The sequence below is a fragment of the Helicoverpa zea genome, chromosome 10 (genome assembly GCF_022581195.2).
Source record: "Helicoverpa zea isolate HzStark_Cry1AcR chromosome 10, ilHelZeax1.1, whole genome shotgun sequence".
Taxonomy (NCBI): Eukaryota; Metazoa; Arthropoda; class Insecta; order Lepidoptera; family Noctuidae; genus Helicoverpa; species Helicoverpa zea.
The window spans coordinates 1,486,231-1,499,936 of NC_061461.1; the positions used below are offsets into that span (position 1 = coordinate 1,486,231).

A 13,706-nucleotide genomic window follows, 5' to 3' on the forward strand; every position below is an offset into this window, starting at 1 on the left:
ATACATATGTAGAATCGTTAAAAAATGTAAATGTATGCTTTTACATTTTCATTTCTGTTGCTGTAACTCGCAAAAAATAGTAATTTTGGGACTATTCGATATGATCAAAGTAGTGGAATGAAGATTATATCGGGTGTGTCGTTCATAATCACATTAAATGAAATACGTTAATATACTGGTTAATATATGTCGATTAACACAAAGATAAAAGAAAAATACGTAAAAATAAAAAATATTTTTTTCAAACAAAGTAAATGGAATAAAAATGTGCAAAAATTAGAACACCATATAAAAAGTCAGTCATTACAAACAACTGAAATTCTCCCTTGAAAACTGACAGCTGTCAACTGATCAAAACATACGATACTCCTAACTTTATCTCTGCTTTACACATGATGTTGTAATTTATAAAAACGAAAAATGACTCCTGTGGTTAAACCACTCAATGGATTAGGTTATTTTTTTTACAATTCGCCATAGAATATCATAAAGTATATACGATATGATTTAATGTGATTGTGAACGACACACCCGATATAGATAGTCCCCACTCTGCTACTATTGACGTTACTACACAATCGTTCTCACCTATTTACCTTCATAAATAAAGAAAGTAAGAATAAAGCCAGGTATGCAACAGGCGAAGGAATTGGGATACTCGCTGCGTTATATTAGATTCCATTATTGTGAATAGCGAGATGTGTGAGGACTTTTTCTTCCATCTATTGATAGCAATCAATATCTATGTTGGGAGATATGTCTGAGCCTATTCTGTAACCAAACCTTTAAATTATACACTCCCACACACACAATCAAGCCCTATTTTAATTTTTTTAGTTTTTGGGTAATTTTCGGTTCTACAGGATTAAATTGTTATTTTTCCCCAAGTCGCTTTATTTGTCAGTCTAGGTTATTTTTGTTAACGTATGTTCCCCGGGCCCGGAATTGAATTATAATATTAAATAATTTGTCTATTAACATAGTATTAGAACCGATAGATTCGCTCGATACATACTCGTATAAAATGTTGTTTAAAAAATGAATGAGGCCATCCTATTAGCAAAAAATCTCCAAGGGTTCACCTTCAAATAAAAGGGTATGGAGATCTTCGAGTATATAACCTAAATACCTTTCATACATAGTGAACAGGGTATATTTTCCACATAGTTATAAGTTTCATATAAATAATCCCACAATTTCCCGATGACATTAGCATAGGTAGATCCCTTACCCTTTCGAACGAATTTTCCTGACCACCGATATTCTTCCGAGCGTGAAATTGAAAATATGTTTCGTTTTGGGCGTTTGAAATCAAAATAAATAAAGAGAACTTATTTGTACTTGATTGTTTGTGTCCCATAAACTGTTAATAAATGTGGAGTATGAGTTGCTATCGTGAAATGGTAATGGGTTGTTAGTTTTCCTTATCATGCCCACGTGTATTAATTTCTACAAATTACTTGTGCAACGTTTGATAACTCAACGAGATGAGAGACTGGGTACTATTTATGAGTCTTTTTCACTCGCGACGCAAAACGAGTGTTTCAAGTTTGATCGCTGTATATGTATGTTTAAGGCACCGTAGCGATTAAAAGAATGAATCAACTTGGGTTTAGTATTTTAGATGCAAGTTTGTGTTCCAGCGGTAGTTCTTAGACATATTTCATCGAAATTGGCTTATTTAAAGATGTAGAAAAGAAAATTTACTTCGATTTCTTGAAAACACAGTTTATTTTTCCCTTAATCGTTGCTCTAATGGAAACTGGCCATAAGGATGCATTCTGGACACACGTTGCATCATCACTTGCCGTATTGCAGTTTAAGACCCATCTAAGGTTAAATTAATACAACGAGCTGGTCTTTATCTAACGGTATTACTATTCTGAACAGCTACTTCAAGCGATGTGGTCATTCTTTAATGTGGTATCTAAAGAAATTTTGTGTTCGAGAATTTCGACAATTTTGTAAGAGATTTTGCCCTTGAAGGAATCAGTGCAAGTGTATTTGTGGTTGTAGTGATATGAGGGGTTAAAATCAGCTGTAGACATACATACATAAAAGTACAAGTATTTAAAAGGTGAGTTTATCTTCATATGCATACTGGATTTCTTTTATACGGTTCAACAAGTATCTACTTTATCGTGTGAAGGGTGTTTTGCGATTTACTTTTACTACAATTTTAGAAACGTAAGTACAGTTGGCCATTCGTAGGTTCGCGTCAAATAGCTGGCAACTCTAAAGTTAGTCATTTTGACACCTGTTGAATTACTGTGTTATTAATTTTATTTCTACGAAATTATTTTTTTGGTGCGAACTTTAACTAGGTATCCAAAATACAATATCACGAATGAAAACTCAGTTATTTTTCAGAATTAAACCTGACGAACTGTTTTCCTTTATGAACGCAATTACATTTAAAAATAACATTCCAATTGTATGTTGTCCTGTAAAACTTTATCGTACTGTTTTGCAAGCACATGGGTCATTTATTTTTTCAAATATTCACAACAGTCTCAATATACCCGAATTTAAAAGCGATGACTTGAAAATCTGATAAACGTCAGTATTCAATCAAGCGTAAAATGAGTTTTGTTTTGGCGTTTAAACTCTAAATTCTATTAAAATACCTTACACATGGAGGCGGACATCTTACACGGAAAATGCAAGTCTTCGTAACACTAGACCAGATTTCTAAAGCTACAATGTTGATAGGTTCGTAGTGTTGATAGTTTTTCTACCGAGGAAACCTCTTAAATCTCTGTCTAGTGTTTCTGGACACCACTATGTGCTGTCTCTCAACCTTACTATGTTTCGAGAGTCAGTTTTGAGTATCAAACTGGAGTCTGTGCCATTGCGTAGTACACATGCAAAAATAAATTGTTTCACAATTAAAAAAAAAAATTGTGGTTATACAACAATATTACTAAATCAGTGATCATAGTGTTAAAAAGGCTGTTTAAAAAATGATCTAAAATCTTACAAAATTGGTTCAATAAAAATAAGTTTCCAAATAACTTAATCCGGAGTTAACGGCTAACAAAGAATAGAGCGGAGATTTCAAATAAATGTAATGCGAAAAATTTCCTAAGTCGTTCACTTTGAACCGGTTAGAACCGGATAGGTCCGGTACGTGCCGGTGTGAACTAGTTAAGGATTATTACCGCGATGTAGGGCGTTTACGACTGCGCTTTTCTTCCAAAGTGTAATTTCCTTCGAGGCGCTTTTACTTTTAAAATGTATGGCTCTGTTTACTGTTTGTGTTAAGAATTTTTGCGACAAACAACGAAATTAAGAAGAAAATTCAGTTAGATAAAAGTTTGATACACACGAAGTTTTTAACATTGTGGCATGTCTACTAGACGTTGTTTTTGAGTTCGTTAATAGACTCATTTAAGAACGATTCTTTTTATAAACTACTAGCTTCTGCCCGCGACTTCGTCCGCGTGGTGTAGTGACTTCCGGCAGAAAAGTATAGATAGCTATGTCTCGGTCAGCTTTTAACTCCTTTTGTTATTAAGTTAATATATAAGAAGGTAATATAGATCACGTTCACATGAGGCTTAAGTACCTGTAGAACGAAAATACTTCAGCGCAAAGCTTCCGGGTAAACTATATTGAAAGTTGACCCGTCCGGCACGTGGACATAAAGATTTCTAGAACTGCTAACCCGGGAAAGAGCAACGTATAACTGACCATGCGAGAAACAACTGACACCGAGATCTACTCCAGCAACACGAAAAGTCTGCCCTTGAGCCTTATTAATTGTCATTGCATAACACACCGATACTGGGAATTGCGTCCTTTTAAATTGAAATGGAAAATTATTTGGTATTATGGGTATTCTGGGAATGAAAACGATTTCTCCTGCACCGCAACCTGTTAAAATTTGAGCCTCGATTATATTTTGTTGCAACTGGGTTACTTTTAGTCGAGTTCCATTGCAAAGTTTTGGCGGTCTTAAATTTCGGAGCAGAATAATGGGAATGCCAATTTTCAAATATATTTCATGAGAAGGAAGTCCGGGGATATTTAAAGAATTTAAAAATTCTATCGGGTAATTAGTGGCTTCTTGTTCATCGACCATTCTATTTATTGATCGGTAAACTTTGGTTTGCCCCTGTATATGCGACAGTATCTGGTTATTAATCTCAGATGCCTGGTCATTGCGCGGAGTTAAAATAGATCTTTCGCATAGCCAAGAATTGTCCCTATTTAATATATTTGTTACGTCACCGTAAACCGATGATATAAGATGTGATTGAGATTGCACTATACAACATAGTTCAGGCGTCAGAATAAGTTTTCCTTGGTGTTGTGGATATGTACCTTCACCAATCTTTAATAATGTATCAGAAAATTGACTATCATCCGGGTTATCTCCAGTTCTCACTCGCATGTTTGTAGTCAAATGCAGCGATTGTATATCACGCCACAAATAAGAGCTTTTCAGACATGCTCTAACCTCATCAGCTCGGGTTCCCCGTGGTATTACCGGTAAGATTTGTCGGAAATCACCACAAAATAAAACCGTGACACCGCCCATTGGTCGATCATTTTGTCTTATATCCCTTAAAGTTCTGTCTACCGCTTCTACTCCTTTTCGATGGGTCATCGTACATTCATCCCATATGATTAAATTACACTCGCGTAATACCTTAGCTTTGTCGCTATTTCTTGAAACACTACAGGTTGGACTTTCCGTGCGATCTAAATCAATTGGTATTTTAAACATAGTGTGAGCGGTTTTACCTCCTGGTAGCAATGTTGCAGCTATCCCTGATGAAGCCACGGCAAGAGCAATTTTATGCTGATTTCGAACATAAGCCAATATTAATTTAGTCAAAAAAGTTTTCCCAGTTCCTCCAGGTGCATCTAAAAACCAAATTGTTCCCAAATTATTTTGAACACTCTCGCACACGCGATCATAAACTAAACGTTGTTCTGCAGTCATCATTGGGACACCGTTTTCTAATGTTGTCAGCAGTTCCATTGAGTTGTAACCCATCTCTGCAGAATATTCCCTATTAGTAACCTCTCCGACTGAGGTTGGTGTTGGCAAACCATATTCACAGAGTGATTTACCGCCTACAGCTGCTAAGTCATCCTGAAGAGCTAATAAGCACTGATTTATGGCAAGATCACGGAAATTATCATTAGTTGTGCCTTCATTACTGTTAGATATATTTCTTAGAAAGTCTTCTGCAAATTTTTCTTTATATTTTTCCCATAATTGTGCAGCGTCTGACAAATTACAAAATGTGAGTAATGTTACAAATAAATTACGTAACCGTCGTGGATTATCACTAACACAGGATTCTGCTAAAGCGTCATCCCAATGCTGATCATTTTCAAGCAAATGACGCGCTTGGCAAGCTGCATGATAAGTTGGATAGACAACATCGTCTACTTTTCTCAAATCTATAAATGAGGTTGGTCCTCGCACTGTATGTAGTAATAATCGCAAATAGAAACACTCAGCGTTGTTAGGATGAACGGTATACACTCTACCAAGAACATGTTCTTTGAAAATACCTGACTCGCCACCTACAGGCCTGCCACGGCGTCTTCGATTAAAGACACCTCGTTGCTTATCGTAGGTATAATACGATGGAACTTCCTCATACAACAGAGATTTTGCAAAATCATCGGTTTGGCAAAGTCGAAAGAATGCTAATAAAGTTGTTTGTCTAGGATTCTCTAATCGTTCTGTAACATTTTCGGTGTTGAAATATATACGTTGACCGCCTTCAAGATGAACATCCAGATGGGTCACAGGTGGATATCTTTCGTGAATGTTGAAACTTAAGATTCGCCACACAGCTTCCGAAGAACTTATATATCTGCCTGACTGAAATCTTGTAACTTCATCGTGTTCATCTCTCAACGCAAGTGTAGCTTGGTCACTGCCCTTATTAATGTACTTGCAAATATATTTTATTGACTCTACACTATTACACATTTCAACATTTATGTGAGCTTGAAATGCTCTAGACAACACAGGCGAATATGGAACGACCCACCTATTATCTAAAGTAACCTGTTGTCCAAACACTCGCTTTTCAACAGTAAAACCACCATTGTCTCTTGAACGGCGACGATATGATGGGTATCCATCATGTCCTGTTACAGTTTCATCCACTAAGGCTTTTGGAAATCTTTTAGTACAACGACCGTCTTGCATACATGGAGAATTCCCGTTAAATGCACCACATGGACCATGTATCATATGAGTTTTAATAATTTCGTGTAACTCGGGATCTGTAATCGGATTTGGAATTTCAGCACTGATTAAACTATCTACATCATTAGGTCGAACCTTATCTTTTAACCAAAGCAGGATATGTGCATGAGGTAAACCGCGTTTTTGCCATTCAACACTATACATATAACACAATATTTCTCCAAAAATATCTATTTATTTATTTATTTTTTATTTTTATTTAAGCTCCCGAGTGATTTCATCCCACTTAGGATTGGTAGTTACAGTAATAAAAAGGTCGGGACGTCCATATTTTCTTACGTAACAAAAAGCATCTTGAGTACGTTCGTGCATGTATCGTGGACCACCAGTAAAAGAAGAGGGTAAAATAACTAAACGGCCCATATTCACTGTATCATTATCTTGCTGCATGGCGTCGCGAAGGTGCACGTATTCTTCAGCGCGCAGCTGCCTTTGATTAGATCGTATATAAACTAATCTTTCGGTTTCAATTTTTGCGTACATGTCAACAATAAACTGATTGAATAAGCCACGGAAACGTTGAAAGTATACAAACCTATTCCGTCTCACTTGCAAGTGGTAACAATAAAATTGAAGGCATGAAATCTTTTTATTATAATTAGGTGCGCCTGTACGCGGATCAGTTTGGTATAAAGCAAAATTATAACCATCTTCCCCTCGACAGTATATCAAAGGATATTGCAAACTGTCGTAAGCCCTGTGGGTTTCGTAAATGCGTTGCAAACGATTGTCTCTGGAACGGATAACGATATCACGCCTATCACATTCCTGGTCGACCAATACCACAGCAACTTCATTCGTTGATGGAGCGTTATAACGCCCAGGGTGTTCCTGAGTTGGACGCCTATCGGCATTTATAACAATTTTATAATTGTTGGCATCATCTCGAGGAAGAACTTCTAATGCCGATTTAAAACTGCATACGTACGAATTAACCTGATGCAACATGTTCTGAAGTTGTGAAATGAGTTCAGTATTTAAATTCGGGAAATATTGATTTCTTACATTCGACTGTTCGTTGTAGTCGGATACAAAATATATTTGAAGGAACTTAGGTTGGTCTTCAGGCAAAAGGGATCCTATCAAATGGTAAACCTGACCTTGTATCTTAAAAGTAGGCATGAAAGGACCTTCTGAGATTTGTTGAGCACCAAAGGATGTCATTTGAAACGCACTATTATAAGTGCGAATATTGTCTAAGAACTGTTTAGATAGCACATGTTCCCCTAAAAGTAGTGATTTCAAAGGTTCCGGTGGGTCTTCAAATGAAGGCAAATTTATTTTACCTCCAGAACAACAGAAACCAGCCGACTCCTTACTCCATTTTGAAGCATTACAAAAAGAACATACTACGTTCATCATGTCGATTCTATAAAATATCACAACTCACTTCGACATCACTCTCACTTCGACTTCGATCTAAAGGTAGAATTCCGTGGACGCGACAATAGTCAACCTTTGAAAATGTATGGCACCGTTGTCGAGGCCCGTGACAGTCGCGCGCGGCCGACGAATTTCGTAAGCTGCTCGCGGCATTGTCAAAAATTTAATTCTGGTTTTACTAAAATTCTATAGATGTTATTAAGCGCTAGACCATGTTGAGAAGCGTACGGCCGCGAGCGGCTCACGAAATTCGTCGTCCGCGCGCGACTGTCGCAGCCCTCGGCAGCGGTGCCATACATTTTCATAGGTTGACTTTTGTCGCGCGCGGCTGCGACAATCGCGACCCACGGAATTCTACCTTAAAGTTTCGTGATTGACATTGTCAAACTACACTAGCGCTTCACTATCGAGCGTGTTGACAAGTTGAACTAAATCAAAGTCGAGATTTTGACAGATTTGTCAAAATCTGTCTATCTATAGGGGAGGTAGGGGAGAGATGGGCAGTTGGGAGACATGATCAAATCAGAATAAAAGGGGGGTCCTTTTATTCTGATTTCTGATCATAGTTTTGTTTTTTTTTAATTGGGTAGTTTACGTTACCGACTGGTAACGGTGTTCATCCATAGACTATCTGTCATTTCTGTGAGTTGTCAAGAACAAACACTCGTAAAAGTACTTAAATATTTTGTTGCGGTTTCGGATCGTTATAAAGAGAAAACTAATGAAAGGTATGTGTATTTTCTATTATTAATTATTGATTGTCAAAATCTCCAGTTACAATTATAGTAAGTCGATGCAATCCACACCTATTATACCTTTAGAAGAGAGTACTACAGCAATAGTTAATGGGCCCCACGTTTTTATTTTAGTCTAATATGACCGGGACCACCTACGTAGGTTGACAGGTAAGTAACTATTTTTTATTTTCTAGTTTTCAGTGCACATAAGATAAAACCGTTTAACTTAAAAGTTTTTTTACCGATTTTTTTTTCATAAACTAAGTCAAAAGTGTCCAATGCTCTCTATGATAGGGAGGCTTTTCTTCGTCAGTGAAAATTTGTGAGGTTATAAATCTGCGCGAAAAATCCTTTATAGAATCTTGTTTCAGGTACCGTTGCCAACTTGATCTAGAGACTATTATATTTAAAATAGTGTTTAAATAAAGTTCTAAGTGTTTTAAAGTGATTAAGTGCCTACATTTAAGAATATAAGAAATGGCAATAAAAGTTGATAATGATCTGTAAAATCTGATTTTTTATGCAATAAATTGTGAAAAAGTGCCCATCCCTCCCCTACCTCCCCTAAAGTATGAAATGACATTACGAATCGAAGTGAAATGCGAGTTGTTGATCGAGTTTTATAGAATCCCAGTACATATCGCCTATTACAGAAAATGATCTGTAATCAATTGTGAGGTTATAAGCAAAACCACTTTTATATTTGTCGGACCACGCCACCGAATTTCTAGATTGATCTTCTATGTGTACGTCTAAGTTATTAAGACTATGTCGAAATCTATCCGCAGTAAGACGGGCCTGTCGCTGTTCATCCGTTTCAAGAGACCGAATATTTTCGATCCTTAATCTTTCATTAGACAAAGGACAATGCTATTCTTTGTATGGAAGTTGGGCTCAAGAGTTGCCCACAGTAACTGCATAGTGTATTATGTTCCATAGGCTTATAATAGGTCCCAGACCGAAATATTTCGAAATCTATCCCAGGAGTCCTGAGAAAAACTGGTTTGACTCTTATTCAATATTACGTAAAATATGCTTACGAACTCTTAACTATTCCACTTTTATTACCTTAATTGAAATGCATTATAATATTAATCGATAAATACGATTTTTTTTACCGACTTCAAAAAATGGAGGATTTTCTCAGTTCGTTTGTATTCTTTTTACGTAAGTACGTGCATAACTCCGTCGTTTACCAACCGATTTAAACAATCATTTTATTGTTTGAAAGAATTTACTTTCCAAATGGTTCCTTTGTTATTCGGTCCAGGGTCTGGTGATAGAAACCTTAAAACAATAGGGAAATCTCGGAAATTGTATTGCACATATCGAATAAAAACTTGTCATTTGGGTATATGTCTCCGACACCACAAAACAGTGGAGGTTAAGACCTGACCTGACGGTGGAGACGACAGTGAGACGAGGGAACTCCTCAACGGTATCTATTTACTACCTCGTGTTCGAGCTTATTTTATTTGTCATAAGATTTTTCCATTGCCATTACGGATATTAATTGCATGACGCTACACGAACTTAGGACTGATTGTGGTAGATAGAGACTGAAAAGCAAGAGAAACAACAGTTACTTTTCAATTTTATTTTATTTTTTTTCCTGTTAACAGTGAAACCACTAACTATCTGAATATTATTTCAAGAAAAGAGGTTGTTAGGTTTGTGGCTGCTTAAAATGGCTTGCTAACAATGGCTGGCTAACATTAGAACCGGTTTTTCTCGGGACCTCTGGGACCGATTTCCAAAATATTTGGATTTCGTGTTAACAGTGCAGTAAAGAACCTATTTCGACCACTTTCACTGCTGGGCAAATGGCTCAGACTTTGTTAAGTGACTATCTATGGAGAACATTTGAACCGGTTTTTTTCGGGACCTCTGGGACCGATTTCAAAAATATTTGGATTTCGTGTTCAGAGTGCACTATGGAACCAGCTGGAACTACTCCCACTGCTGGGCAAACTTTGAGCCCAGACCCTGGCATTGTCCTTTATAAATCGTTCTTGTCTCAAAGAATTATAACGTTCGCGTACCGACTCTAGTCGTTGTTCATGCTCATGTTCATCTTCAAGAGATCGAATAAGATTATGATGCACCCTATCATTTGTCAAACGATCTTCATATTGAGTAAAAGTTTCAGATTCTCGAGATAAAATATGACGTTCGCGATCAGCTGAAAGCCGTAATTCCCTCTCAGTGAAGGTTTCTGACTCGCGAGACAATGTATGACGTTCGCGGTCTGCAGTCAGACGTAATTCCCTCTCAGTGAAAGTTTCTGACTCGCGAGACAATGCATGTCGTTCTCGATCAGCTGTAAGCCTTAATTCCCTGTCAGTGAAGGTTTCTGACTCGCGAGACAATGTATGACGTTCGCGGTCAGCTGTAAGACGTAATTCTCTCTCAGTGAAGGTTTCTGACTCGCGAGACAATGTGTGACGTTCGCGGTCAGCTGTAAGACGTAATTCTCTCTCAGTGAAGGTTTCTGACTCGCGAGATAATGTATGTCGTTCGCGGTCAGCTGTAAGCCTTAATTCCCTGTCAGTGAAGGTTTCTGACTCGCGAGACAATGTATGACGTTCGCGGTCAGCTGTAAGACGCAATTCTCTGTCAATAAATGTTTCTGACTCGCGAGATAATGTATGTCGTTCGCGGTCAGCTGTGAGCCGCAATTCTCGTTGTGAAGCAGTTTCAGCTTGTCGGATTAACACATGTCGCTCTCGATCGATGGTAAGCTCTCGTTGAGAAAGGCTTTGAGACGCCCGTGATGTAGCTCGTCTTGCTCTGTCAGCTGCTAATCGCATCTCTCTTTCTGGAGAGCTTTCATTGGCTCGAGAAGTTGAGGCACTAACTCTCATAGAGTTTAACCGATGAGCTCTTTCCTCTGCCGATTCCTGAGAACGCGCATTTCTCATCCTCTTAGCATCTCTCGAGTTTCGAGATAAAGATGGTCGTTTTTTAGGTGGCATTGTGTATTTTTAATCGACGGCAACTAAAGCTACCTTACACTTACGAAATCTAAGTACCTAGGTACTGAAATAATAAAACTGATCCAAAATAAATCCAAAACTAAAATCTTAAAAATATATAAATAGATACCTGAACTAAGTCTAATAGAATGAAATTACCTATCTACTATTTACTTCAACTACTTATAAAAAAATAAAAATAAACTATTAATAAAATTTTACACTACCAAAATAACTAATATTCGTACCTACTTACTAATTACTTCAACTGTAAAGAAATTAACTATTAATAAAATTAAACACTACCAAGATAACTAATATTCGTACCTACTTACTAATTACTTCAACTGTAAAGAAATTAACTATTAATAAAATTAAACACTACCAAGATAACTAATATTCGTACCTACTTACTAATTACTTCAACTATAAAGAAATAAACTATTAATAAAATTAAAGACTACCGAAATAACTAATACTCGTACCTACTATTTACTTCAACTACTTATAAAGTAATAAAAATAAACTAAGTATTAATAAAATTAAGCACTACCAAAATAACTAATATGCGTACCTACTACTACTTATAAAGAAATAAAATCTATACTATTAATAATATTTAAACACTACCAAAACCTAATACTACTACCTATTTCATAAAATAACAACAAAACAAATCTAATCTAAAACTAAACTACATATAAAGACTAACCGTCTTACCACAAAAACTTTTTAACGTCAGTTTAAGACTTGTCTAAAAAAATGACAAATTATGACGTTGACATATGGTTCATTTTGAAGCCACATTTTTTTTAGACAAGTGTAAAACAGTGGTTAAAGTTTTTGTAGTAAGGCCATAAAAGTCGCGCTGATAAGCACGGTTCGTTTATAACAATTATTGTCTGTCAATAAGGTCGAACAGTCCGCACGTCTATTCGCATCAACAGCCAAATATTGTATGAAGCTCGCGCGTTTTTTTTTTTTTTTTTTGGTATGGCATCTCGCAGTTCAGCCTAGGAGGCCGTGTACTGCTTAACCGGACTTTTCCCTGTGGATGCCTAGATTTTAAGGCCTCCAGCCAGGGGCGTAAAACAACTTATAAACTAAGCGACTGCGCTAAGGGTACCCCCTGTGGGGTCGGACCTCGGCTTAGGGCGTCGCTGGGGAGGCAGCAAAGGGACAGGCTGGATCATATGATCATTATTATTAAATGGGGAATTTAAAGCTACTGGCTCAGCTCGCGGGCTGGCTCGATGAGCAAGGGTCGGGAGGACAGAGATCGGGACGTCGCGGCGGACCTCGGCGGCGAGGTTTGTACGAACGCGGTTTGTATTTGTGTAGGGTGCTAGTGAGTTTGAAGCTCGCGCGCGGACCCCCCGCCTTTTTATACCTACGCCGCGAAGGACGTCGAGCGCGGCGACCGATACACAAAAATAATCCTTATAGCATGCTCCAGTATTCAAGCGCGATGGCTTAGTAGCGTATTTTAGGCATAACTTTGGCGTTTCTTTACCGATTTACATGATTCTTTTTTTATTGAATAGGGAATAATGTTAACTGTTTTTAATTATAGATGAGTGAGAGTGTTGTAAACGTAAGAGCAGACAAATATAATCAGAAAGCTCCAAACTGCTATGCTATCGGGACTTACACGTGTTATTGTGAGTCAACAATAAAATATAGACATATGCTGTCAAGGAATATTTTTTGTAAAATTTTAAGGAGAACATTTCCGTCATACATGATTTCTGTGTAGCTTTAACCATTAAGACTGTACATGCGACGGAAGCTTAAAAAATGGAGAAACTTCTCCCGTTTTCCCAACATTTCCCTTCACTGCTCTGCTCCTATTGATCGTAGCATGATGAAAAGTATCCTATAACCTGACCAGGAGTATGAAGAATAAATGTGCCAAGTTTCATTAAAATCCGTCGAGTAGTTTTTGTTTCCATAACGAATATACAGACTGACAGACAGACAGACAGACAGACAGACAGACAGACAGACAAAAATTTTACTGATTGCATTTTTGGCATTAGTATCGATCCCTAATCACCCCCCGATAGTTATTTTTTAATTATATTTCATGTACAGAATTGACCTCTCTACAGATTTATTATAAGTATCTATACATATAATAAAATGATAGGAAAGTCAAAACTGTACATTGAATATTTTTTAAAAAGAATACTTGGGGGGTGATCTATTATCGATTCTGAACCCAAATATATAGTTTTTAGAATTTTTGTCTGTTTGTCTGTTTGTCTGTTTGTCTGTATGTTTGGTCTCACTGAACTCGAAAAGTACTGCATAGATTTAAATCAAATTTTGCATGAATATTACCTGGGAGCCTGTTCAACATATAGGATA

At 37.1% G+C, this 13,706-nt stretch overlaps 1 protein-coding gene across 1 annotated transcript; it reads right to left on the bottom strand.

Annotated features, from left to right (window-relative positions):
* Positions 1-3,414: 3,414 nt before the first annotated feature.
* LOC124634096 lies at positions 3,415-6,404 on the bottom strand. The gene has a single exon (XM_047169508.1). The coding sequence runs from the start codon at positions 6,383-6,385 to the stop codon at positions 3,587-3,589; it is 2,799 nt and encodes a 932-aa protein (XP_047025464.1). The 5' UTR covers positions 6,386-6,404; the 3' UTR covers positions 3,415-3,586.
* Between the last annotated feature and the right edge of the window lie 7,302 nt (positions 6,405-13,706).

Excerpts from the sequence above, each read along its gene's own strand:
- LOC124634096 (XM_047169508.1), bottom strand. The coding sequence starts at position 6,385 with ATGTATAGTGTTGAATGGCAAAAACGCGGTTTACCTCATGCACATATC.